This window comes from Agelaius tricolor, unplaced genomic scaffold, assembly GCF_023055355.1.
Source record: "Agelaius tricolor isolate 1412-34295 unplaced genomic scaffold, bAgeTri1.0.p SCAF_14, whole genome shotgun sequence".
NCBI lineage: Eukaryota > Metazoa > Chordata > Aves > Passeriformes > Icteridae > Agelaius > Agelaius tricolor.
Window position 1 is genome coordinate 13,364,142 of NW_027269274.1, and position 27,887 is coordinate 13,392,028.

General features: G+C 37.3%; 1 protein-coding gene across 4 annotated transcripts in view; it reads right to left on the minus strand.

The window, feature by feature from the left end:
• Positions 1-27,887, minus strand: part of CACNA2D3 (calcium voltage-gated channel auxiliary subunit alpha2delta 3) — a 385,811-nt gene that overhangs the window by 113,298 nt on the left and 244,626 nt on the right. For all 4 annotated transcript variants that reach the window (XR_011681184.1, XM_071439768.1, XM_071439767.1 and 1 more), the window contains 2 exons: positions 24,151-24,229; positions 19,750-19,883 (listed from right to left, as the gene is read on the minus strand). Coding sequence is in view for 3 of the 4 variants with exons in the window: in XM_071439768.1 (XP_071295869.1) it covers positions 19,750-19,883; positions 24,151-24,229 (213 nt within the window). In the remaining variant the exon portion in view is untranslated. The remainder of the gene's footprint in view (positions 1-19,749; positions 19,884-24,150; positions 24,230-27,887) is intronic.

A 27,887-nucleotide genomic window follows, 5' to 3' on the forward strand; every position in this document is an offset into this window, starting at 1 on the left:
GTGAACACAAGTATGATTATATGTGCATATATGCAAATCAAATGCAAGTGTTTATGCATATATGCATATCTGTACCACACAGATGTTATCAGACAAGAGTAGCCATACCTGGTTGTGTGCACAGTGTTTACTGTAAGCAACAACTCACAGATAAAGGCATTGAGAGCAGGCAGCAGACTCCATCACATACAAAAACCTTATTTATCAAGAGTTGAAAGATGGGTTCTGTTTTCACTTCAGAAAAAAGAAAACCCATTGTAGCAGAGGAAGTCAGAAAATCAAACTGTTACAGGCACAATACAGTTTTCCCCTTTTCTGAATTCTTCTCCTCTTACTCCATACTTGTGGAGAAATACTCATGTAGCACTCTAGCCTTGTGCTAAGTGTACCTCCTCAGAAAATTTGTTTGTCCAACTCAAATTTTGTCTTTAAAGGCATCATCTGAACATGGAAACAGGCAGGTGAGTGGATGCCAAATGCAAGAAGACCTTCAAGATCTCTAGTGAGCTTCTGACTGACCTTTTGCCCTTCCTCTGAGTGAAAACAAATAGAGAAAAACCTCCAAACTTGAATGCAGTCCTCTGTGAAAAGCAAATATCCACATGGTACATCTCATGAAAGAGAACTGTAACATGATGTCTAATTCACAAATACTGGAGCAAACAGCCACAATTTCTCTGTTTCCACAACATACAATGTAACAAAATCCATGGCAGGAAGAATTGCTACAAGTAAAATTCTTTAATCCTAAAACAGCAGTGATCCAATATCAAAATACAAACCGGGATCACATTGAAGTATGACTTGTATGTGTTTCAGAAAAAGCCTTTTTTAAAAATAAATTACTATATTGATCACTATATAAAAGGGTTGCTGCAGAAATTGCAGATATCTGTGAATTGTAAATACATGACCTAAATCCTGTATAACAGGTTAGAGCAGTTTAAAGCCTTTCAGAAAGTTTAACTACTTGTTAGTCTTTTACTTGGTTAATTACTTTGACAAGTGGAAGCTTTTTTTTTTTTACATTCAAACAAGAGGAAAAAATTTGCAATATGATTTTCTTTTAATTTGCCAAATACAGTCAGGTACATGCAGTTTGGTCAAGTTTTGCCAAGTGAGAGAGTTACAGTCAGATGGATTGAAGTAAGGATTTCCTATTAAGAACTACCACACAAACTAGATGCTTCACACTTTTGAATATAAAAGATTATTTTCATGAGCACATTAATAAGCATTTGCAAACTAGAGTTCTTTACTATCTGCTGCTGAATTCAGTTAGTCAGTCCATTTATAAGCTTTTATAAAATCAAGAACATTCCCATTCTCCTAAATAGTAGTAGTCACAATGATTAAGAATAACGAAGTCAGCAGATCATGCTTTTTCCAGGGCTGGAATTCTTGACACATTTCACCTAAGCTTAAAAATCCAGGTTCAAGGTCTTTCAATTAAGAAAACCAAAGAACAATTTAAAAAAAAATCCTTTGTTCACATCATATAAATATTCATCCTATTGCTGAAAGTCCTATATGTCAGCAATTCAGTCTAATCAGTTTTCCAATATTTGCTACAAATTCCTTTGAAATAAACAGTTGAGTTTTGTCTGACATTACCCTTCTGGGGGGCCATAGGAAACAAATCATTTTCCTAACAACAACAGTAATAGTCCTCTGTTCTGACCCTCTATTGAACAGTGTAAGAGCTGCCTGTGTGTGTGTAAAAGCCAGCAGGTGCCTCTGATTTGTGCTTTGCTTCACTCCCTGCCAAGAGGCAGCTTTGCAGCAAACTGTGTGATCTTTCCCTGGCCCTCCAGCACTGCAGGTATTTCTATTCTACCTACCCCCCTGGCTAACTGTGCCCTTTTGATGGTTTTGTTCAGCTCCAGCCACACCAAAGCACCTCCTGTTCCTGTTTGTTTTCCATTAGTGTCTCTCCCTCCCTCAGGTGCTTGTCCCAAACAATGCTCATAACATAGATCTGTTTTACCTGCTCCTAGTTTGCCATCTGGGTACAGCAGGTTTTGTTAAAATTATTGTGTTTGGAGTGCAGGGAGCCATTTGCTGGCTCCTGGTTCACCCAGCTGTGGCTCAGGAGGAGCTGTCTGAAGGAAATTGGACCTTGCCCCACAAACCTGCTTAGGAAGAGACCTTTGCTGTGCTGCCAGGTACAGCAGAGACAGGAGCCTGCAAACCTGTAAGCTCCAGGGGAAACCTAAGAGAATTTTCTGATTTATAAAAGCAGACTTAAGGATCTTGATGGAAGTATGCAGATTTTGCTGCAACCTAAAAAAAATTCTTAGATTAAAGAGCAAGACTAAAGCATTGACCATTGCAAGAACACAGGTAAAAAAGTAGTGGGATTTGTTTTCAAACTCCTTTTAACCAGAAAAAAATTCTTAAGTAGATACATTTTCTTATTCTATTTTGTATTGCAAAAAAAAAAAAATTACTCTCAGAAACTGGAGCCCCCCTGAGGTTCACAATTTGCTTTATGCCAGTAAGATGTGTTGAGAATTCCATGTCTAAATTCAGGTCAACCTGGGGTCCCGTCACACAATGTAGAACAGAATAAATAACTGCAGGAGGTTTTTCAATACTGCTGCTGCACACACTGTCATGCTTTCCACATTTGCAAATAATCTAGTATTGTTTTGAGCCCTTCATGGAAATGTGTTTGGCATTACCAGAAAAGAAAAAGTAGACACTAATAATGTGGTAAGAAACCCCAAGACAGGCAAAGGAATCCACCATCACAAACTTTGCACTATTTTTTGGATCAGACACCTGTGAGACCAATATGATTGAACCAAACAAAACCCCAGAGATCTGAAATGCTGCCTTTAGAGCAGGAGGAATAAGTTATAGGACAGTAGTTCTGATAAGTACCTCATAAAAGGGTATGTCTTTTCACCTTTATCAAAAGAAGTTCATAAAGACTGATTTTGTAAATAATTTCATGACAATTGAAAAGAAAAAGGTTAAAATATTTTAGTCCTGTTCCAAAAATTTATTCAAAATATCATGAAGCTGCATGTCCTAGATTTCCAAGATACCAAATTTAGAAGTTTTAAACAAAAGCACAGTAGAATTATAGATTTATTGTTCTGTGGGATCAGAATTCAACCTCATCTTTGTTTGAAGAAAAGCAAAAAATCTTCTGCAGGAGTAAATGCTACTCAGTAGTTTCTTACTATATCAAAACCCACAGCTTCTATTACTATAAAACAAAATTAACATATATCATGATGATATTAATGCTCCATTTCTATTTTTTTCTAATGATTTCATGGGGTTATTGTGATAAAACTATACTATTTCAATTTACTAATGTTAAAACTTTGAAAAATAAATAAAAACTCTTATTTTACATTCACTGACCTTATTTCCACAGTCCTCCTGCCAAGTTTTTAAAAGTCACCAGTCTCAGAAAAACAGCCCCACAGAGTTGATTGCTCCAAAATCAGATACAATACAAATCAATAAAAAGTAACTGCAAACATGTCAGTAAATAATCAGCAAGTCTGGATATGGTTTTGATAAAACAGACATTTCTATAAATACCTTCTGAGCTGAACTAAATTTAACCTTAATGCATTGCTAAATGTATGGTGTTTCTAATGCTCATGTTCATCCCATCTGTGTCACATGCTGACTCTTTAGTTGACATGGGATGTATGGCTTAGAACTTTTACTTTTCAAAAATACATTTTCAGGAAAGATATGAAGTGCTGTGGCAGACATGGAGAAAATGCAAAGCATTTCATCCACTGCTTGCAGGTTTCCTCAGCTCTTCCCATAAATAGCAAAAACTTGAGGAAGAACAGAAAGAATATTCCAGTTCTCAGTTTTGAGCAGAAAATGTAAACTTTCTGCTTTAAAATCTACTTATTCAGCTGCTATTAAAGATATCATTTAAATATTATGATTTTGATAATTTTTCTTTTGTAATCTATGCCCTTATTCCCCCATCTAAGTACAACAGGCATCATACAAACGATATCCACACACAGAGGAAGAAATAAAATTCAGCCTCCTACTGGGATGCTCCTGACATTAAGATTTCAGTATAAATATTAGAAGAGTGACATTAACCTGCAGCTTACTAGGCCAACATCTCTAAGGAAATGTACTTGATTTTTCAAGGGATTTAAGACCGAACCCTTCATTGTTCACATAATTGTTTTACTGTGCTACCACATATTTTTCAGTAACTACAGCATTTTAGTCAAGGATAGATTGTGCTCTGCATGCAAACTACACTCATCAAAGGAAATTTAAATGTTGCTATGGAGAAGAGAGTCATAAAACAAAGATAAAACTTACAATTCTAGCTCTCTCTCTAAAAAGAATTCCTATAGATGACAGAAAGGAAAGAATTTAGCTTCTGTGAAATATGAAAAAGAGAACACACAGGAGCTGTAAAAGCATTGGATTGGAATTAAGAAATAGCAAAATAAAAAATTACATAGACTTAAAAACTTCATAATAAAATGGCTCCACTCTGAAGATTTCATACCTTTTCTAAAATACATTAATTCCTTATTAATGCCAATGACTGAAGAATTCCTACAGCAGTCTAGGAGTCTTGTTTTTAAAATGAGAATCAGCACAAAAAATGATCTAAATGTTCTCAACTTTTAAAGCAGTTATTAAAGTTATATCTGTCTGCATCTGCTCTCTGAACTTCATGTGGAAATTAACAGAAAAAATCCATATTCATATATTCTGTGTGTCTGTGCCTGTGATTATTTTGCCTGTATAAACTAACTGTCCTCTTTTTAATGAATGCAAAATATTTACAGGAAAGATTATACTTACACTAATCCAATTGATTACTTTAAATGCAAAGTTTGGTTAAAACTTTATTAATAAATATTTTTTAAAGAATTATGCTAATTGTACAGATAAGCCACAGGACAACAAATCAAAGCAGCAGAAACAATTAATGAATCAGACACTTCATGAGCATTCTACACACCATGGTCAAAATTTTGGCCTCATCTTGTGTGTAAAAGGAGTGAGTCCTATTTTCATTATTACACCAATAACTAAATAGTCCTAAGCATGAAATATTTGTCCATAGTTAATTCTGCTTATATGTACAAACATATATTCTGTACAAACATTACTAGATTTATAATTCCCTATAGAAATTACTGATACAACTATTCTCTTATCTACTGTGTAGAAGATATATCCTTCACAATTAGAAACTGTACAAACATTAATGCATGGAATTGGAATATTTTTTTAACATATAGACAACTCCAAAGAAAACTTGTGGTTGTAAGATGCACATCACTGATAATAAGTGATACAATTTACATTAAAATTTGTATATCTATTGTCTCGTCTTTTTATCTCTTACAAAAAAAGAAAGGGAGGAAGAGAAGGAAGGAAAAAGGAATCAGCCTCAGAAAATGGGTGCAAATACACATATTCATTTGTTCATCTCACATAAAGGCCCTTCCACGTTTGGAAAAAGGACAAGTCCTTTGACAGTCCTCCTAGAAACAAAAAAATCAATCTTTGATCATAAATCCTCTTAGGAGCCAGTCACACATCCACTTTCTCTCACAGTAAAATCAAAGGCAACCCAAGCAAGTCTCACACAATAAATATTAGAGTCAATGAGGACCCTGCAATGAGTTTAGTGGGGTTTTGATCTTGCCTTATATTAATTCTCACTTGCTCTACATACCAATGTAAGACCAACATCTAAAGATGAAAGAAGATCATCTTTCTGAAGATAGATGAAAGTGTGCTGATCTAATGGATGTGTAAAGCAAGCCAGAATGTCTTCTAAAAAATCAAGTTTACTAATTGCGTTTGTGATTTTCCGCGTGTCGCCCTGATTGTATAAAGTGGGATTGCACTTGTAGCAGAGATGTGCTGCTCTGCAGCCTGTTTGCAATCATCCAGCACAGCCTCAGAAGGGAATGGAACATGGATAGTTGAATTATGCCAAACCACTGGTTTTCTCCCTCTTTTCTCATAAAGTAATACCATTTCCTGTGTGTCCAGAGCACTGCTCAGCCAGAAGCAGAGGAAGGTGCATCCAGGCTCATTTTCCATTCCATTGCTCTGTCCCTCTCCCCAACTGTCACAAGCAATATGGACCTTTTAGGCCTCTTAGAAACCCGAGATAATTTCTCCTTGGCTGTGTGGAGTTCACAACCTCACAGGAGTGAAGGTTTTTACAGTGACAAGAGGCTTTTATAACTTAGCTTTAGAGTTGGAATTAAGCACAATTCACACCAGACAGTTGTACCTCGTGGATGTTACATTTAATAAAGAAGAATCTTTTGCTGCCATTTACATGCAAATGGCATCATTTCGAGTTCCCAGCATTTTGGACTATGATCACAAAATGTGCCATGAGGAAACAGACAGGAAGTTACATACGTCAAGCAGTTTCCTGTAGAAGCAAACATTTTCTTATTTGCAGGGGACACTATTTACAGGCATGAAGACAAAAGTGACCCGTTATAAAGTGACCCGTGTCACACATAATTCAGGGTTAAAATTAAAAAAAATTGCATTCTGTAAAAAAACTGCCCTGATATCAGATGACTGACAGGACTTATTCACAATATTTAATTCAAGATGATTTTTCTTTCCTTTATCTTCATTTAAGCTTCTTATTGTGGCAGGTTTTGACTTTTTTTTTTTTTACTTTATGATGAAATCAACGAACTTTTAATTGAAAAAAACAATTAGCTTTAGCTAATACCAGTGCAAAACAGGGCACCTGCAAAACTACTGAGAAATGTTTAGCACACAACACATGGGGAAAAGTAGAAAAATAACTGATTGATTTCAAATGTCTGAAAATTAGCATATATGACCAGAAAAATCAGGCAAAGGGAAAAAACAATCATCAATAGGGAGGATCTCATCAATGAGACTGTGTATGCGATTAATCTATCTGCTTTTGCTAACTAGAGGATTAAATTGATCTTGTAAGAAATGAATCTGTGCTGCAAAAGATTCCAGGAATATCAAAGCAAAGGAAAATGGAGCTGTGTTTGGAGGAGGGGAGGTTATAATTAATGGAACTTACTCTTTCTCTTACTTGCTTCAAGACAAGTCCTTCCAAAAATGTTTTGAAATTAACTTTTTGATTTTAGAAATTTGATGCAAAGACTGGAACCAGTACAAGACTCTAAGTGCTGCAACCAATTATCTTTTAGAATGAAAACATTGGACATTTTTAGAGGGAACAATCTGCTTTAGCTGCCTAACAAATACATTCAGAATAATTATTGTATTTCATTGGGTATTTTTTCTCCCCCATTAATTGCCTCTGAATGAGCAGAGATGTTGTACAGATTATGTATTTGGCTGGCATAACACACCTTGAGGGCAATGTCAGTAAGCAATGGCCCAGAACTGCTCTGTAAGGAGCAGGAGGCTGCAGGGCAGAACAAGATGGAACCACGCGCTCATGAGATCATTTGAGCTGACACACCACAGGGGATGATTTCAAAGGAAGAAGGGCTGCACAAAACTATTAGGATCATTTCATTTGCTGAGAAGAAGGAATCCACAGATATTATAGTAGTTCAAGGGCACCAGAAACCAGCAGGAAATGCAGCTTATGCACAACAGTTACATGAGAAGCTTCAAACCTTTCAAAAAGCTTCATTCCCTTTCAAATAATCATTTCTCTCGTTTCTTAATTTGCTTCTGAAAGGGCAAAATACTGAAGAGTCCATCCCAAGTAACGTCTGAAAAAGTTCAGACAAAGCATAAAAAAAAAAAGAAGGGAAAAAATAGTGCAAAAACAGTGCATAAAAATACTACATGAAGCCCAGGCAATAAGCTCAGGTAGATGTTAAAAAGTGCTGTTCTGCTTCGTCAGGGAAGAGGGATGCTCCCAGAAACCAGGAACACATCTCCATTAAAATTTTGTCCAGGTTTTGTATAAAACTTTGAGACTCAAATGCCCAATGTGTATTTTGGAAATAAATTAACATTATGCTAAGATACTGTGCTCTAACAGCAAGGTGACCACCATGTGGTTTCCAAATTAGGAACATGTGGTTTCAGGTTCACATGCCTAAGCAAAGCAACTGATTTTATTAGCTAACAGAGATGTACAAGATCAGAAGGCAGGTTTAAGTCTCTAATTGCTGAAAGCATTGTTTTTAAAGTATATGATAAAACAAAGAATTAAAAAAAAAACTTAGAGAACTCTATTATTTAATGTTGTGAAATCTCCTAGTTGGATAAGATCCTAATAAATAAATAGATTATTTTTTCTATAATTTTTTCCATCATCTTGTGGGGAGGTTGGTATTACAGGCATGGTTAATGCTGCCATCATAAATAACAAAATGGCATCATCAATGCTGCATCCTGGTCACTGAGAGCTCTGCTTTGAGGACCAGATTCTGCCTTCATACCCTTCTAATAAGCAAAAAGCTAATGCATCTCACCATTCTAGTTTCACATTGAGATTTTATAGCTACACTTCATTGAAACAGCCATGGAGTACTTATGGACTCTTCATACTGCAGGATGGTTCTAAACTTTCTCCTGATGGCACTGATGTTGCTGAAGGCCATCTACCAACTGGATAGATCATCTTTAAACTAATCTTTCATGGAAATTCCTGCTTGGAAAGATCTGATCTGACAAAATACAGTGGTGTGGACCAAGGCCAAACACCTGGTTGTCAAGAAGCAAGAGCATCAGTGAGAAATATCCTGTTATTCCTTAGAGAGTATATTTCTGAGTAATTTCTCTGCAAATAACCAACTTCTAAGAAAGTCATAATCACATAATGGTTGTGATAAACACAAACTTCAATGTTTGTGCTTATAGTGCATATATGACTGGGTTGTATGTGAAAACTCCTCATTATACAAAAAGAGCTATAAATAAATAAAGACTTCCATATCTGCAGAACAATAGACAAAAGAGAAGATTATTTCCATTTATTCTCTATTCTCCTTTTTTGCACTGAATTCTGCCACTGCAGCAAAGCTCAAATAGTACCAATAATTTAATAAGTCTTTCTTATTATTGCAGGTTTTTACTCCAGCAGTGCAGATAAATTACATTTCATCTTCACTGCCCTGTTCCTTCCAGAAAGTCAAGGAATGATAAATATGAGATCAAAGGATGGGATTTAGTACATTATACTAAATTCATGGCTTTCCTACATTATCATTTACCCTAAAAATATGTTATGTGAAAACTAAAGGCAAAAACACGCCAGAAAAAGAGAATATATCTGACAAAATACCTACAATTTTCTTATAATTAACTCAATTTCACTCAGAGTAGAGGCAGTAAAACAAAAGACAGGTAGTTATCAGTTGTGAATGTCTTTAAGTAATTTCCACTCAGGATAGACCTGTCCTCCTAAATGCTGGATTCACCATAGCATGTAGGGATGTAGAATCAAATTCTTTCTCTAGTTAGTGTCTCATCACCTTTTGATCTTATTTCTATGTCACAACAACTAGAAAATTCCTTGTGAAATAAGGTAGAAAAGCAAAGCATCCTCTTAGTCAAAAGCACTGTAAGTCATTGGCAGATCCCAGCTGGAAATGGTCCCAAGCTGCTCTATCTCCAGTGTGCAGGTGTCTGCAAATGGGACCAATACCCTTTTGGCATGAATACTCCTGTTAATCAAATTCAACAGCAGAGCAATTCTTTGTAATTTGTACACAGTAACTGGTGGGAGAACATCCAGCAGGTGAAACCTACTGACATTTGTAATTCTAAGGATTTTTATTCAAACACATCCAATCAAGTTTTCATCTCAGGAGCTAGTTTCAATTATTTATCAGCAGTTCTGGCTAACCAGGGAGGACTCAGCTGACTGCAAGTTACAAAACATTACACCTGCCTAGAGCAAGGGTCAGTGAAGGAAAGCCTTTGACACAGGTTCCCACAGCACGCTCCTGGAGCTGCTCATGGCCTGGAAAGGTGCACATTTACTGGGTGAAAAACTGGCTGGATGACTGGGCCCAGAGAGTGGTGGGGAATGGAGTCACATCCAGCTGCCAGCTGGGCACCAGTGCTGCTCCCTGGGATCAGTGCTAGGGCCACTCTTGTTTAATGTCTTCATCAATGCGCTGGGTGAGGGGATCCAGGGCACCCTCAGTACATTCACAGATGGCTCCAAGCTGGGTGGGAGTGTTGATCTGCTGAGGGTAGCAGGGCTCTGCAGAGGGATCTGGACAGGCTGGATCCATGGGCCAAGGCCAGTGGTGTGAGGTTCAACAAGGTAAAATGATGGGTCCTGCACTTGGGTCACAACAGCCCCACACAGCACTCCAGGCTTGGGGACAGAGTGACTGGAAAGCTGCTCAGTGGAAAAGGACATTGGGTTGTAAGTCAAAAGGAGGTGAAGCTGAGCCCAGGTGGCCAAGAAGGCCAGTGGCATCCTGGCTGTATCAGTGATAGTGTGGCCAGCAGGACCAGGGCAGTGATTGTCCCCCTGTTCTGGGCACTGTTGAGGCCACAGCTCAAATCCTGGGTTCAGTTTTGGGCCCCTCACTACACAAAGACATTGAGGGGCTGGAGTGTGTCCAGAGAAGGGCGAGGGAGCTGGGGAAGGGCTGGAGCACAAACCTCCTCGGGACTGGCTGGGGATGTTTAGCTGGAGAAAAGGAGGCTCAGGGGAACCCTTGGCTCTACAGCACCTGATAGGAGATTGTAGCCAGGTGGGGTCAGTCTCTTCTCCCAGGTGTAACATGTGACAGGACAAGAGGAAGCAGCCTCAAGTTTCACCAGGGGAGGTTTAGATTGGATATTAGGAAACATTTCTTCCTAATGGAATTCCATGAAATCAAGTTTAACCAAACACAAGCAAGAATTCCATGATTCGTGAGACCTAGAGATTTGTGTGGGAAATCTGTAGAAGTGGGCACTACTGTTTAAAAGACCAGTAATGAATTATTTCATCGACCTACCCTGTCTTAGTATGTCTTCTCATTCTCTGCCCTTTTTAAGCAACTGGTCATTCTTACCTATTACTTTAAATATAAATTATATGAGGAAGGAATCATTATTTAATTCTGTAATCATCCATCATCTACTGTGGCAAGACTTTGGTGATTTATTAAAATTGGCAGGTCATGATAATAATATCAGCAGTGGTCAGTGGCAAAATTGGAGTTGAAGTCAGTGATTTGAAGAAGGAGAAAATCCACATTAAAACTATCCGTACAGCCCAAAACCAAGAGTGACCTTAGAAAAACAGTAAAAGACTGTGGACAGTCACAAGATTCTGCAGGAAAGGAAGTGGAAAGAGAAGATAATTACATTGTACAATAAAAAGCTGATATGGGTATTGGGAAACAGTTATTTTTTGAAAAAAAAAAGATCATGATCAAGGAGGACAATTTCTTCAACTGTAATTTAGTTTAAACATTAGAGCATGTAGTAAATGAAAATGTGGAAGAAGGTTAGACAGGGGTCAAAGCACTTAAACATGGTAAAACTTACTTGTTTTCATTGGAAGTATTATTTAAAATAAAAAACTAAATAGTAAAATAATCCATCAAATAGTAAAATAAATCTATCAAATACTGAGAATATTTCAAAAAAGAGATGAGACTTTACTTTGTTTAAAGCAATATTTCTGTAGGAACTAATCTGATTCAAAATTAGATATTTAATCTCTCTTTCATCCAGTGATAAAAGATGAACAGAGACCAAGGTCAAACTGAAGTTACCACATCATATAAATAATGAAATATTAGAAATGAGAATCTTTTGGCAATTTATAGCTAAAAGCCAAGATGTAACACTCCTGTGATTTCCCTTCAATTGTTTAACCTAATGCTTGTCTTATTTGCACCACACTGGGAGCAGAGCTGCTTAAGACCCAGCTTTGCTGTGGCATTACAGCTGCTTCCTGATGGCGCAGGAAGATAAAAATAAATTCTATATAAAAGCCTCCAAGTGCAAAGAACTGTAAAATGCATTTAAAGATATCAACTGCATATCTCAAAGTTTGAAGAGAACAAATTGCATTCTGCATTTCTCATGTAAATGTACCGTATGAAAAATAATTATAATAGTAATCCGATTCAATGGAAATAAAGTAGTGTAATATTTATAGTCTGTGCCAGAGTTATAATGACTGTGGGGCGAGAAGTGAAGTGTCTCAGCATGTTCCACATGTTTTTAACACTGTTTCTAAAGGCTCTGGAGGCTATTAAATTTAATGAACCCATCTGCTATGAAATAGAGGTCCAAACATAATCAGTTTTCTCAGTGCCATGTAATACAGATGGCATTCCATGTTCCACATCCCCAGCAGGAAATTTTATGTTCCTCTTTAAGTGCAGGACTTTTAGTTTTGGTTTTGATGTTTTAAACATCTTTTTGATGTATCACTTATAGCATTTTACAGTGTAAATACCATGTAGAGTAATACACATGAAAATTGTTAATTCATTAAACTAAGTATTGCTATTTCCTTACAACAGTTTTTCTGTGACTTTGACAACTAGCAATTAGCTCTCTGTAGTAATATTCTTTGCTTAATGCAATCATTGGAAATTGCCCTAATACTGTAAAGTTTCAGCATTAGCAGTGGAGGAAAACAAACATGTAATTTATCAAAAGAAGGAGTTTCCTTCAAAAAGCTGAAAGATACACATTCTTGTGTCCATAATGTGTGCATAGGTGCTCCCTCTGATGAAGCCTTATTTGCCTGCACTCTGTTTCCATGAAATAATCATTTTTATTTTAAGCATCCATATCCCCACTAGGTTCTTATGGTCTTTATTTTCCTATGCATGCCCCAGTTTTGATTTCAGGGGTGTCAATTTGTGTATTTTGTTGGGACATAGTACACCCAGACTCTTGTCTTGGTGTGTGAATGTGGGACCTAAGCACAAATATAAACAGCAGAAAACATTCCCTGCACTGATGAGCACCCTGCTGCTGAGCAGGAGTAAATCAGATGTTCATTTTCTAACATAAAAGAACAACATCCATTGTTGTTTTGAGCTGCATCTGAAAGACAATTGGAGTGCATGAATTCTGTTTAGTTTAGAGGTTCATTAATTGACTATCTCCAGAACTCATTATGTTTTTGACAGTTGACACAGAACTTACTGAATTTGAAACAGCTCATGTGTTTCATGATAATGCATTTATTCTAGATCCAGCAGTAAAACAAACAGATTATAACTGTTTGGGAGAAAATGAGAGTACTTAATTATAGCAACTGAAAATTTTGGGCTGCAGAACTCATAAAAACCTTGGCTTAAATGCTTTCTTTTTCATGAGACTGCCAATGAAGATTTCCACAGACAGTGCACCAATCATCAGCAAAAAGGGATATTGCACCTCCCTATAAATGGGTGTTTTTGCAGGTTTTAAAGTGAGTGCACAGGCAGCTGTGTGGATCAGCAGTGTCAATGGCTCAAGCACTGTCCCAGACCCCAAGGTGCCAGTGCAGACACATCAGACTGTCACTGCTGCAGCTCTGAACTGCAACTGTGGTCCATGGAAACCTCCAGGTGAAATGGTCAGAACTGCTGTACTTTTCCAGGAAAATTAATCCAAACTGAAGTGCTGAATTAAAAGCTTTTCCTGGGCTACTTTCTGCTTTTCCCCCATATCAGAACCTTCAAAAGACCACTGAGATCTGATCAAAAGATCACTGAAATCCACTGAGACTAAGCAGAGCTTGAAGAACCTTATTTTATGAACAATCCTACCTGGTGGAAGGCCTGATATCCATGCATGGGATTTTTCTTCCCTAAACCAATTCGCTCAAATGTCAAAGTGAGAAAAGGAAATTCCCATGAGAACCTCAGAAGCACTTGGAGGTGATGACATTCTCTGATAAAGACTTGTAAATTCTTAGAGATTAAGAGATGCTGGCCACAAAGGGAAGGTTAGAGCATGTAACCAAATCCAAAGTGGGATTGGAAAAAAAGAAACACAGATTTCTAGTTCTTAGCGTATTAAAAAAAAAAAAGAAAAATTATTGTAAGTTTTCTTATCTCAGCTGCTGACTAATGACACTTGCTGACATTCAGTTCTGCAGTGATTACCAATATTTACTTACTTTAGATCTGCCTGAACATTCTGAACACAGTGATGCATTTTAATGCCTACCAGTACTGCAATCTAGAAGTTACTTTTTTGAAATTGAGGCCTGGGGAACATTTACTGTTATAGAAACACTAAATACACCCACTTACTATAATAGCACAATTAACTTGTGCCACCAAAAGTATTTGAAGATATCCCTGGGAATAGAAGCGAGTGAAAATGGGGTACTATTTTGTTTTTGTTACTTCATGAAAGCTCTTCTGTGCCTTGAGCACAAAGAAAACTGTGAGAATGGAAGAAGCACTAAACAGCATTTTAATACTTCACCAGAAAGTCCTGGATAGAAAAATATGCCTAGAGTAACAGCTTTCAGTCTGGAGGACCTTCTTGTATAACTCTGTCCATATATATATATATATATACACACACACACATATAAATATACATATAACTGAGGCAAACCATGACATCACACTGCAACGTCTATATATATGTACTTATATACTTATATATATATATATATATATACACACATACATACTTATATATAGATAGTGCCTCTCTGGAACTGGCTCATAATTCTCCTCTGTCAGAACTGTATCCTAGAATTTAAATTTTCATGCACAAAACATCTGGATTCTGATGTGACAGTTGGGAGGCATGAGCTTCCCATAATTACTGCTGCACTTCTGCAAAGAACTTGGATCAGAGTAAAAAGAATGCCTGCATAGTACTTGATTTTTTTTAAGGATGAAGATTAATATTATTTTTTATCATATATGCAATAACATAATTGTAACACCCATCATAAGAATTTTAGAAATGGCTATTAAAGGCTTTACTTCAGTGGAGCTGTCTCCATTTACTGCCCCATAAAGAGAAATAAGGTTCTTGGTTGCCTTCCTAGGACAGCATCAGTCTCTTGATCAGCAAATACTGTCAAATATTACCTCTTTCATAAAAATAAAGAAATGGGGGAAATATTTATATTTACAAATACACATATATACAATAGCAACTGTACAGTTGAACTAAAAGCCATAATAGAATGAGGGATAATGCAAATGAAGAATCAGCACATGGTACTCTGACACAGAAGGAAATTACAAAGAGCAAAAGCACTCAGCATTCATATTATGATGAACCATGACCTGCAATGACTCAGAACATTGCTACTTTAAATGAACTCTTAAATTCTGGAGCATCAGACATTCATCCCAAAATATTCAGGGAAACAATAATTTTCTCTTTTTAAGCAAAGAACTTCTCTGATTGGAAACTGAGACAGCAAGGCAATGTTTGCCTGAATCTGCTCCCAGCTGGAGACCAACAGCCTGAAGATGAACTCAATGCTCCATTAGATCCAGAGGATATATTCAGGTACACTTATGAGAAACAAATTCCACCAGGAGGAGTTAACAAAGGTCCAAGTAGGTCCTTTGTTGATGACCTCTATGTATTGCTGCACTTGAATGTTTTGATGCCCACCCCATATTCCTTTTCCTTCCAAAATATTCACTTTTATTGACTCTCTACAGATGCACGCTTAAAAGTCATTGACTACTTTAAAACTGTTGCCTCCCTGAAATACTCTGATAGCTTTAGAATTCCTTTCTGCTTACATTTGAAAGCTATCACTCAAAAATCTCCTTTTTTTTAAGCATTCATTAGGTTATTTTATTTTCTGAACCACTACATGCTTGTGGCCCTTAGCAATGCTGAAGGACTGATATCAGATCCAGCTGTGACCCATTTTTGAGCAGAAAAGTTGTGTTGAGACTCTTCTGTAGGAGTGATGTCCAGACCTCACTGTCTAGGGCACAGGTATCCCCTCTGCAACCTTTGGAACAACCTGTACAGCTTCTCTGGGCTCGACAGCTGAACAGGAGCAGGCAGCAAGACAATTTCTTCTCTTAGTAAACTCCACAATTAGGACTCTTCCACCTGACCCCTCACTCTTGACAGCCCAAAGAGATTTTTCTTACAGAATTCCATAGATCCAACAAAGCTCACCCACTTGTGCTGTGTGTCAAACTGCTGAGTAGAGAAGTACAAAGGGAAGAGAGAACAATTCTAAGGAAAGGTGTGGAATTTGGAATCAGAGGACTCTGAATCAGAAGACAAGAGGCTGGCTGGTCCCTATCACATAATTCAATTCCTACATTTTAGCCTGAAGGCATTGGCAGCACTTCACCTACTGGGTATTACAGGACTAGCATTCCCAACTATTCTGAAGCTGACTTTAGAATTAGCCCAAGATAATTCCCTGAAGGCTGTTTCCCAGGTGAGTACCACCACCAAGTACCACCAACCAAGTACAATCAGTTCAGCTCCCCACAGACCTAAATTTAATTTTTTTCAGAAATCTGTTGTTTCTCCAAGAGCCAGTGACACTTGTTAAAATTGTATCACTTCTATGTCAAAAGTCCTGGTTTTGAAAGAAATGAGGCTTTACACAGTGATTATCATATTTCCAACATGAGATTCTGGGTTTAAAGGAAATAAACACAACTAATTTTCTGATGAAGGCTAACTAAAAATGACTGTAGAAGCTCTCTGGTTACCTCTTCAGAAAGACAGGAAACACTGGGGAGAGAAAAAAGTCCAGGGACAGAAAAAAGGGAAGCATGGAGTCACCAGAGAGGCCTTGTCTCAGTTGCTTTACATCCAGCAGCAATCCTGACAGTGCCAAAGGTTGTTCCATGCCATGCTTTCTGCATATCACACCTTGCCAGAGATTTCCACTTCTATGAAGGTTGTATTTTTTCTAATAGTATGTGAAGCTCCTCAAATCCACGTTGAAGAGGCAGCTGTATGAACATTTTGCAGACATCCCCTTACAGGAAAGGTGAACAGACACAGGAATTAGATGCTTTGTTTTAGTAGCAAAACTCATCTGGGAATATTCCTAAATGGTATCAAACACTTAAATGAACTAACTTCTGACTTTCACAGATGCCTTTGTCCTGCACAAATACTGGATGAGAACAGTCTGGGGTGACAGGGGAAGTATTTTCTATTCTAAGATTATTACTGTCCAGCTCCTTTCTGTCTGGATCCTCGAATGTTACAGCCTAATGTTGCTTGCTCAGAAACAGCACAGCTGGCCAGTTAGCTCTGCTGTTTGGAGGAAGGATATTCCATGCTGTTAGGGCACAGGGACACTGAGTGCAACCATGGAAATGTAGCCCTGGGAATCCAACCCTGGCTGTTCACACACTGCTGGGTGAGAAGAACATTTAAGCTGCCTGGAAATACATTAATATTTTCAACTGAGAAAGGTCCAAGCAGCAGCTACACAAACTGTCTGTGAAAATCAACAAGTTATGGGATGGAGAAGATTATTTTAACAGCACTTCCAGTGTCAAAGCACTAGAGATGGCCAGGGAATCTGTCTCTGAAAATAGCACTCAGCATTCAGCTGAGGCAGAAGCAATCCTGGTTTGGTAAAAGGTTCTCTTCATTTCTATTTTCAAGTTTTGTATTGCATATTTTGTATGATATACCCTAATTTATCCTGTTGCTTTGCCTGTTTGGTTTGGGTTTTTGTTTATTTTTTTTTGTGGTTTTAGTTTTTTGGTTTTTAGAGGTTTTTTGGGGAGAAGAATGATGGAGGAGGGAGGAAAAGGGTAGTTTGCAAGGAAGCAGATAATGGCATTTACTTTTTCAATCTTTTCTTATAGAACCCATTAGGGGCCTGAATGGAGCTTTCGTGCACCTAAAATATATGTGTGCATGTATGTACATGAGTGCAGGTGTGCATATGTGTGTATATACATACACATCTATATTTATATGTGTGTATGTGTGAGTGTGCTCACAGTGACATTGATTAGTTTAGTCAAGAGAGTAAGAAAACAAGAGGAGATAAAGAGAAGAACCTGGAAGTGTTTTCAGTGCATCAAAAGACACTTTGTTTGGAGTTAAGCAGTTCTATTATTCAAGACTGTAACAGCTCCATTGTCTTTGATTTTGTGGTTTTCGCAAGATTCCCTCTCCACACTCCCTCTAGTGTTCTTAAATCCACTGGCTTTTACTCAGCTCTGCTGTATTCACTTAGCATTTCACACAACATTAAATTGCTAATTTCCCTTAGCTTTTCCATAACCTACAGGAGAATCCCTGAAAGGCAGACTAATTTTTATGAGTATTTTTCTCCCTGCAAAGATCAAGGAAATACAGATTAACAGGCAAAAGCAAGAGTAAAGTGTCAAATTAATTCTGAGACAGCAATTTGCACTTTGTTGGTGGGTAGAGGGGATGACTTGGTACGGAGAAAGGAGGAAGATTTTGTTTACAATAGTTTTAATGAATGATTCATAGGCAAAAAAAAGAGAGTTTCACCAGGACACCACTTACCTGAGTTCCTCCCTGCTACCCTCTCTAGCAAACACACAACCTTCCTTCAACATTCACACACTGATCACTTCAAGTGTTTAAAAAAAATAAAGTCAATGAGAACAAGATTCTCCTGGTCATCTCCCCAGCTCGTGGGATGCCCTGAAGGCACAGTAATAAAACATATTTTCTGTTCATCTCATCTTATGGTTCAGTAAAAGAAAGAGAGCAAAGGGAAGACTGGATTAATGCATTTTTTAAAAAAAGGAAACAGAGATAAGCTAATCCCCCTCTAAAGGAATTAATTTTTTGTTTCTCCTTTATAACTGGAGTTTAAGTATTTATTTTACATTACCCATGGCCACAAATGAAGACTAGAAAAGGCCTAAACAATTGTGAAAATGAAATAAAAGCTCTCTTCCCAGGGTGGTTTTTATATAGATTTAAGACCGAACCATCTAGAAGCAGCACAGACTCAAACAAAACCCACCAAATATCAGAGTGAAGCTGGTGAGATTCTCCCACCTTACCCACCAAGTAAAAAATTAATATAGGAAGAAATAAACATCTGTGTCATGAGTAATTTGTGATCTTCTATCCATTATATTGAATATTTGTCATCTCCTGTACTAAATGACAGACATTTGTACAGACTTTCGTTCTATGGATAATACACTAACCAAAATATTTTAATTGGAACAAAGGAAATATACTAAGAAAAAGAAAATAGATAAAACTTATTTCAGACCAATCCACAAAAATTAACAACAATTACCTGCAAATCTGATGAATTACCACACATGCTACAGAAGTACCACAAGAGCTCAGTCACTGCGTAATAAAAGTTGTGTCTTAACTCTAATATTTCACAGGGGTGTCAAGTTGAAATTGGATCATTATTAGAATTATTTTAATATATTACCCATTCAATATACTTCAAAAGGCAGAATCTTCCCAATATTCTTCCCCAAGATATCACAGCTGGATGTTGACTTGCCTTTCTACACTAAAACTATTGATTCTCATCAGGCTGTGTCTTTATACCCACATACTCATTGACATGTTCTAAAACATATAGAAAAAACGTTTACTCAACATAATCAATATCTGTTCAATGCCCATTTTTGATTAATAAAAGAAATGTAGGTTTAGAAGCCATAAACTTTAAAATTATTCTGTAATTTATAATTTTTTCAGTATTTTCTGTGTAATTACAATGTATAAAGATCTGCTAAAGCTCAGTAATATTGAATTATTTGCTTGTAGCATAAAGATATCAAGTCCCAATTCTTACACTGCACATTGCAGCAACAGAAAGCAGATTGATAATGATTGTTTCTAGCACGATATTTTTGGTTTTTCATGCAGACTTACAGTGCTGTCAATGTATGCTTCAGTCCACACCACATCGTGCTCCTGGTCGATGACCTTAGGGCGGCTGAGGACATGGAGATATTCCATAACGTTCTCCTGCACGTCAGCCAGGGTAGAGATCTGAGTAAAAAACCCTGTCAAAACACACAGTTCCAGGTGACAAACCAGAGAGAACAAATAAAAGAGGTTTTCAAGAAGAAGCATGATGTGGTTTATGTCTGTCATGGTTTTTTGCCTCTTTCCAAAGAGAAGATACAAAAGAGGAATGTTTCATCAGAAGCAGCCTCAAACAGTAATAATTGGTGAAAACAGATGCCTGGGAAACCTTTGGCCAGCCCTCAAGGCCAGGGTTTCCAACACTGCTATGAACCACTGCACTGTCTGTACTAAACTTTTATTTCAAGACCACATTTTTTGTTTAATAGTTTGGGCATTTTCTTTTATTGCTGTCTGCTTTAAAATTTAGAAGCAGTATTATCTTTGCCCAACCATATCTCACCCACTTCTTCCTGTTTCAAGACAAATTTTGGAGCAGAACTACAGTAACAGAATGGTCATTGCACGTGCTCTGAAGCATTCATCCCTACACAGTGCGACTGAAATTAAAAAAGCAATATGCAATTTACAAATACGGCAGGTCACAGAAAATGTAGGCTACAACTAAAATGGTGTGCTTAGGTGATCCCGGCCTTGTGAATGCTTTAAAACATCTCTTCCAACCTGACAGCACTGAGAACAGCAGAGGCCTCAGCTATCTGAGCTGTCACCACTCCCTTTTCAGTGAGTAGATGTCAAGTATCCTTACACATCACAACCTTGGCATCTGGAGCCCACATCATGCAATAGTGATGAAGGACTGACAAATTGCAAGGCTAAAATTTCATCAGGCCTTATTTAAATGCATCGCTTGCCTTCATTTACTTTCTGTTAATGAGAAAAGACCAACATGAAAGAGGCCTCACTACAATTTTAATCATTTGACAAGATCACAGCTTCTGTGGAGCTGCAATATTAAGCTTTATTAAGCTCAGCAGAAAACATGGCAGCTGCAAAGAACTTCTGAGCTGTGTTTTTCTAGATGGGGCAATTTTGGCAAGACAGTTAAGATGGTCTGTCTGAATCTAGAACTTTCTGCATCAATACACCAGCCCATAATTCAAATGCTACAAAATGGATGTTTCTGAATTAATTTTATCTGTCTGTGAATTAAGGCACAGTGAAAAAGCAGACTTTTTAGTAGAGGATTTATAAAATAAAACAAGTTGTGGCAGCATCCTAATAGATATCTTCAACTTGATAATAAAAAGGAGAAGGGATGCATTGTTTGTGGTTTTTCAAACTAATTTGATTGATCTCAAATATTCCTAGTATGGCAATCTTACTTATATATGCTATTCATACTGTTAAAATATTCAATATTCTGTTTAAGGAATTTTATATATTTGGTCCTTTTAACTTGGTGGAAATGTCAATACATAGTCAAGATAAAGAGTTGCTCTGAGCTCCTTGTGCACAGCTGCTGAGGCCATGTCAGCAAGAGCAGCAAGCCCATGCTCCAGTTTTTGCATTCCAACACCTGCTCCACAGTTCCCTGGTGTGTGAATTATGCCACCTCAGAGCCCCCTCACAGTCAGCACTACCTTTTTTTCCTCCTCAGCAGGAAAAAACTCGTGAAGGAAATGGGTAAGATTTGGTAATGACAAGCATGAGAGATGTATAATAATGTGGTAAAAGACAGACACTTATGCTCTGCATGTGGGCTGCCTTTCCCCATTACACAGTCCCTGCATGTTTGGCTTGTTTTTCTCTAAAATGTCCACCATTAGACTGATAACTTTTCAAAATGCCTCCAGCTGATTTTTTCATGGAGTGCAGTTTGTTTCCCGGGCACTGTGCAAAAGAGATGCAATGCTCTTACAACTAATACAATAGCAGAATTTTAAAATCCTCTGGGTGAGGACTAAGGAGTGAATTCATTGTTTCATGCAGCTGTAAAAGTCCCATGGATGCTCCCCCTTTCCCCCCAGGAGCCCTGGAGCAGGTGAACAAGCTCAGTGACTGGCTGCCTGTGCACGAGGGGCTGGGGTCATGCTGATAATGGGAATGGATGTCAGGGGGGCTTCCTGCACAGAGCTCTCCTCTGCTGCCACAATGCTCTATAAACTGCTCCAGCTGGGGCACAACCTGCCTCAGGGCTCATCTGTCCTCTGCCTGAGCTGGAGCCACCATCAGACACGTGAAGCATTTTTCTCTCTGTTGCTCTCTCAGCCTCTGCTCCTTGGCACAGATGAATCCAACCCTTTGTCCACTTTATAATATGCCAAGGACAGTGATGACCCGGGACAAAATGTTTAAAAAACCAAATAAGTAAAACAGAGGCTGTCAAATTGCTACTGCAATAGTGAATTTTACTGAAAAAAAAAAATCAATCCCAGCTGTTTGGTAAGCAAGTAATGCATTAAGTCTCAGCTTTATCTCTACAGCTTTCTGCTGGAAGTGATGCTGAGGGAAAGGCAGTGCCTGCCATTTCTAAGTTCTAGATGTTACTGCTAACATCTGGCACATGCACACTCAGCACTAGGAAATTTCCACCTTTGTTCACTTCAGAGCCTTAGTAAATCCTGTTTTCCTTAATATGCACTTGCTTATGATACAGAAGGGTAAATCACTGCAAATTCCACAAACCGCTCTGGAGGGATTTTGGGGATCTTGAATGTTTTAATGTATTTAAAATGGTTTGGTGTTTTGCTTCATTAAGCAAGCTCCCTCTAGATACGCCCTACTTAAACAGAAAAATGTAACAGAAAAACATGCTTGGGGTTTTTCAAGGTTTCACAATCAGAATGTAGAAGCTGAAGAAGTTTTGCAAGGTGGTGTGAATTTCCCCTGTGACCCATTTTGAGGGAAAGGGCTGCTGAGCACAGTCCAGTCAGCTGGAAACCCTGCAAACAGCCTTCATCTATGCTGTGCTTCCAAGGGGAAAATCACTGCAAAGAAAATTGATTTTAGGGTCATTCACCCTCAGTGACAACAACAAATTTTGGCCCACCCACACAAGGAGTAAACTGCAGTCCTGCTATTCAGCCAGTCTTTAGACCAGCTTTAATACAGTCCTCATCTGTTGTGCTGTAATCCCTCATTTCACTGAAATAAAATGGACAAGCTGTAAGTGAAAACTGCAAGGAAAAATCTAAACCTGAACTGTCCGACCACGACATGCTGTTTCCAATTGTGATTTTCAAAGCCAGAAAAAAAAAAAATTTAATTAATGATTAGAGGTAGAAGATTTTTTACATTATAAGCTATCAGAGAGCAGGTATTGTAACTATTAAACTGAGAGGGAAATAAATTTATAGGCGTAACAGTCATTAAGCTGTTTAGTTGATTCATATGAGTAAGACTCTGACTCAAAGCAACATGGCTCTGAAAAGAACAAAGTGGTCCTGAAGAATGACAAAGGTGACCACTTTTCCCCTGTGGGAATAAGGAAGACGTGGACCAGATGATCTCCTAAGGCTGCCTCCATTGCCTGGTCCTAATTTCTGAGTTGCTGTACTTAGATCTTTATGAATTTGCAGAGCTGGGCTAAAAAGTTAAAAGATTTTGTTGATTAAATTGTCTTCAAAAAAGATGCTTCAAAGGATTCTTATACTATTATTTAAACTAAATTATGGTGTAATATTAGCTGATTAAGACAAGACTTCAAACTGAGTAATTTCCATCAGCTGGACATAACAGTAGTTAAAGAAATAATGACTAAATGGATAGCACCTGATGCAATTCATCATAATGTAATGTGGCACAATGGAAAAAAAGAACTTCTTTTCCCAAGAGGAAAGAAAAAGGAAAACCTGAAGATTAATTGGGGTTTGGGGCTGTTTTTTTCCTGAATCATTCCTACTTATACTAGTCAATCCTTTTACTGCGGCATCTCAGCATTTTGCATTTTTTAATGCTCTTTTCCTTAAAGGATACAAACCAGTTTTTTTCAATTACACTGTCAGTTTCTCAAGGGACATGATGTCTGGTGTTTTACATACCATGCCTAACTCAGCAGGATTGTACCCAAGGTTCTTAGAAACCAAACTCACTCTGAGTAATAACAGATAGAAGAGAACAAATGCTTTGAAATTAGTTTGTTCTCTGAACAAAAATTTAAGACCACATAGTTCAAAAGCTTCATACCTATTTTAAGGAAGAAAATTTCAGATTGGGGGGTTTTGCTCTTTAAATTGTATGTTACAAGACAATTAAGTATTTTCATTTTCTGGGTAAAAGAAAACAAGCCATCCTCTGTGATTAGTTGCCAGGGACACCATATCTGTAGAAGGGTCAGATGTACAGGAGGGCTCAGCTCAGGGGTTCTGCAAACAAGGATTTCACAGAAGGAGGTTGACCAACCTTTGTTGGCACAGGCCATCCACTTCAGGTTATCAGCAAATGCAGCTTCTCTTCCAATCAGATAGGTAAAAATACGGACCTGAAAGTAAAATGCAAAAGATAAATCAATTAATACCGCATTTAAAACATATCCAGTGGAACTTCAGATACAGATGTGCAATTCACAGGAAAAACCCTTCCTAAGAAAGCATTACTGGTTAAGCAGTACAGTAGCTTAAAAAATATTTCTGCCAGTAATTTCTTCCTGACAAAATGTGGCTTTTGTTCTGTGTAATAGAATGGTTGATCTTTTTTAATGTGTTTAATATCTGACCTTTAACTACAGTTATGCTTAATGTGTAATTAAGAATGAACTAGAACCATTGGAGTAAAAAATAGAATGTTTCAGACAAATCTGTTTTGCACTTATAAATTCAGAAAATTTTATTATGTAGGGAAAGAGGCATTTAAGTAGCAAATACTTCTGTAGATAAAGAATCTGCAACACCAGGCAAGATAATTCCCCTCAGTTTTCAAGGTTCATATGACACAATATCATTGTCAACACAGAAACAGGTACTCGGAGGTAGCACTTTAACATAATTTCATTCATTTTGAAATTAAAAAAAAACTAATCATTTTTCCTGTTAGCAAATAATTCCTCATTCACAAATTATAATATTTGTAGTATAAAGTTGGTTTGTCCTAAGTTCCCATAGGTTTTTTTTTCCCACAGAAGTAGTTATAAAATACTCTGAAAGTTTCCCTCTTTACTATCAGCTGGGACACCCTATTTTCTCACTGGCCTTTTATCCACTTTCTTAATGGCCACATCCTGTTTCTAGGCATACACAGTGCTTTGTGTTATCATCATGCCTAGAGACCAGATTCCAATCACAAAACTCTCCCCAGTCTCTCAAACATAAAATATGCACAGAACTGAATTGTGATTTATATGGTTTAAAAAGTCTACACACTGATGGTGTAGTGTTGCAAGTTTGAGCCCAACAGTCTGCATAATCCAACTCTAAGACTCTAAAGAACACAACATTAAACAAAAGAATGGTGCTTTTATGCTTTGTTGATTACTATGAAAGCATTAATAAAGAAATTCTTTGTTCTGCAAAGACTCATGAAAGTGCACTGTGAGATTTATAGTCTCAAAATACAGCATAAATCACTGTCATGTTTTATCTTCCTGCAAATGATGCTTGAAAATAGCCTATGATGAGACTGAATACTCAGAGATTTATACTTAATGATCTGCTTTAATCTATAGAGAATCAAACTAGACTATGTTGCTAATAAAAGGAGACCAGCCTTATCTAAACAGATGAGCAGTAAGCATGATAACAGGCACAGGCAGCAAAATAACCTACAAAAAATAAAATTTCAACAAACTGGTAACATGGATCACCATGAGCAATGGGCTGTCTCTAGGGTACTGTTGCAAAGATTTCAATGATTTTTTGCTGACTATATTTTCTATATCTAGTTTACTTAGTTTTGCTAGAAAATATTTTAAGCATGATAAAAATCTGCTTATTGTAATTACTTGAAAAAATAAAGGAATCTATGAAACAGAGAGCTAGAAAGTGAGTACTCCAGATTTATGAAGTGCTGTTTCCTTCCCTGTCCCAAGGTATTGTGTACTTTCCTCTACACACTTTGCATGGTACATGTTATACAAGTGATGTTTACCATGGACAGCATGAAGAAAAAAATCTTTTATACAGTGAAATACAAGTCACACTATAATTTTAAAATATCTTTTCTATATTGTTCATGAATTAATAGAATGATTATGATTCATGGTAGTATTGTAAGAAAATAGCCATGACAGGATCACAGGAAGGTATTTCAGTTAAAATTAAAGCCACTGATAATTTAAAGTTTTCCTTCTACATTGACCTTAAAGACACATTAATAGGTATTGCAAATACTGTTTAACACTTCATTCAGAATAGAGAGAAAAATCCTCAAGTTCAGTTCTGAGGGAAAACAATTCTAATTGTTCCTCTACTTCTAAAAGTTTCATTTGATCAGGTCATCAAACCCACCTCTGTAAACTTAATTCACTGTGAGCTTGCAGTGAAAAGCATTAACTCTACACTGCACAAGTATCCCAGAATCACAGAATTAACTAGCTTGGAAAAGACCTTTCAGATCATTGAGTCCAACCTATGACCCAACACCGCCTTGTGAATCAGATCATGGTAATAAATTATTAGAACTGGAAACTTGCATAAATAATTCTGCATTCTAAATCCCATTTTTCAAAACAAGCTGGGTTCTACACACCCTTTATACTGGTTTTTGTCATCTGGATAGGTACTCTACATGATAATTCTGGATGTATAACACCAATAAACAGGAAAAAAGTTACTGTGGCTACAGATTATTTTTTTTACTGCAGATACATAAAAATATAACAAAGTCAGTGTTACAGAAATACTACATTTATTTGGCAAGATAAGTTCAAACTACTTGAACTGTCATCCATGGATGAGACCTGTGCAGTGATGGGCTATCTATGGTGTAAAACAGGACACACAGCATTCTAATAACCACTGAAATTGTCATTGTTCATTGATTAGACATTAAGGACCAGATTTAATATCCATCCATATTTTCACATCCCAGGTAAGATATATGTTGGTAGGTAAAGCTGTTAATAGTGACCACTGAATTTTCTTCTTGTACATGTGAGATAACTGAATGGAAAGTGTCAAATCAGTCTTGCTCTGCAAAATGATTGCAGGAAATGCTTATTTTACTCAAACAACCCACATATAGCACTAATATTGTGTAGTCTGATGATAAATACGTATAGCAATTATAGTAAATATGTATAGTAAATATAAATATGTATACTGAGGCATATGATTAAAATCTCTGTAATTAATAATAGATTAGGAAGTATAAGATGAGTCTGTCTCATTGTGTTGTTTTTATTGGACCTTGGAGAAAATCAGCTTTAATAGATATATGCACTGTGCAGACACACACTGATGTTGGTATCTCATGGTACAGCAGAATGTTAGGACACTAAAACTTCCTTTGAATCCATATGGAGAGCATGTTCAGTCAAGGGAGACTGAGTAAATTCAAAGTTGTTATGGGCACATCCCAGAAGATCCAGTAACAACATTTACATAGTCTACATATGCTCTGGCTAACTGAGAATAACACAAATGAGAAAAACACCTTTGAATATCAAGTGCTGTGACTGAATCAGGAGACCACTTCCACCAGAGAGGGAATCAGCCTGGGAGGGTGTAGGTGCCTCTCTGGCAGAAAACATTATAGAAAGAGTGCCCTTCAGTCCTGGATCATTTTGAAAGCTTTACAAGATACTTGAAAGAGATACCCAAATCAAAATATTTGCTGCGCCTGACCTGCAAAGTATTATATCAACTATATTAAGGCTTATCATGAGCTATGAGGTTTGGGGAAAGAAAATATTCTCAGGCAGATGCACTAGTCTTGAATTTCTATATCCCATCTACAAAACTGAAAATTGTAGATGTCAGACTCACTGAACACAAACCAAAGCTTACTCCAAGAGCAAAAACTTTAACCTTTAACCTTTTCAATTGCACTTGCTGTTTTGCACAGTAGGTGCTGCAGACTGCTGTTTTTAAGCCAATGTTCACAGAATATGGAGTGAGAGCTGAAAGAAACTGAAAGGACAATGGAACTAGAAACTTTATTAGAGCTTGTGACTTTCTCACTTCATATTTTTCTGAAGCAAGTGT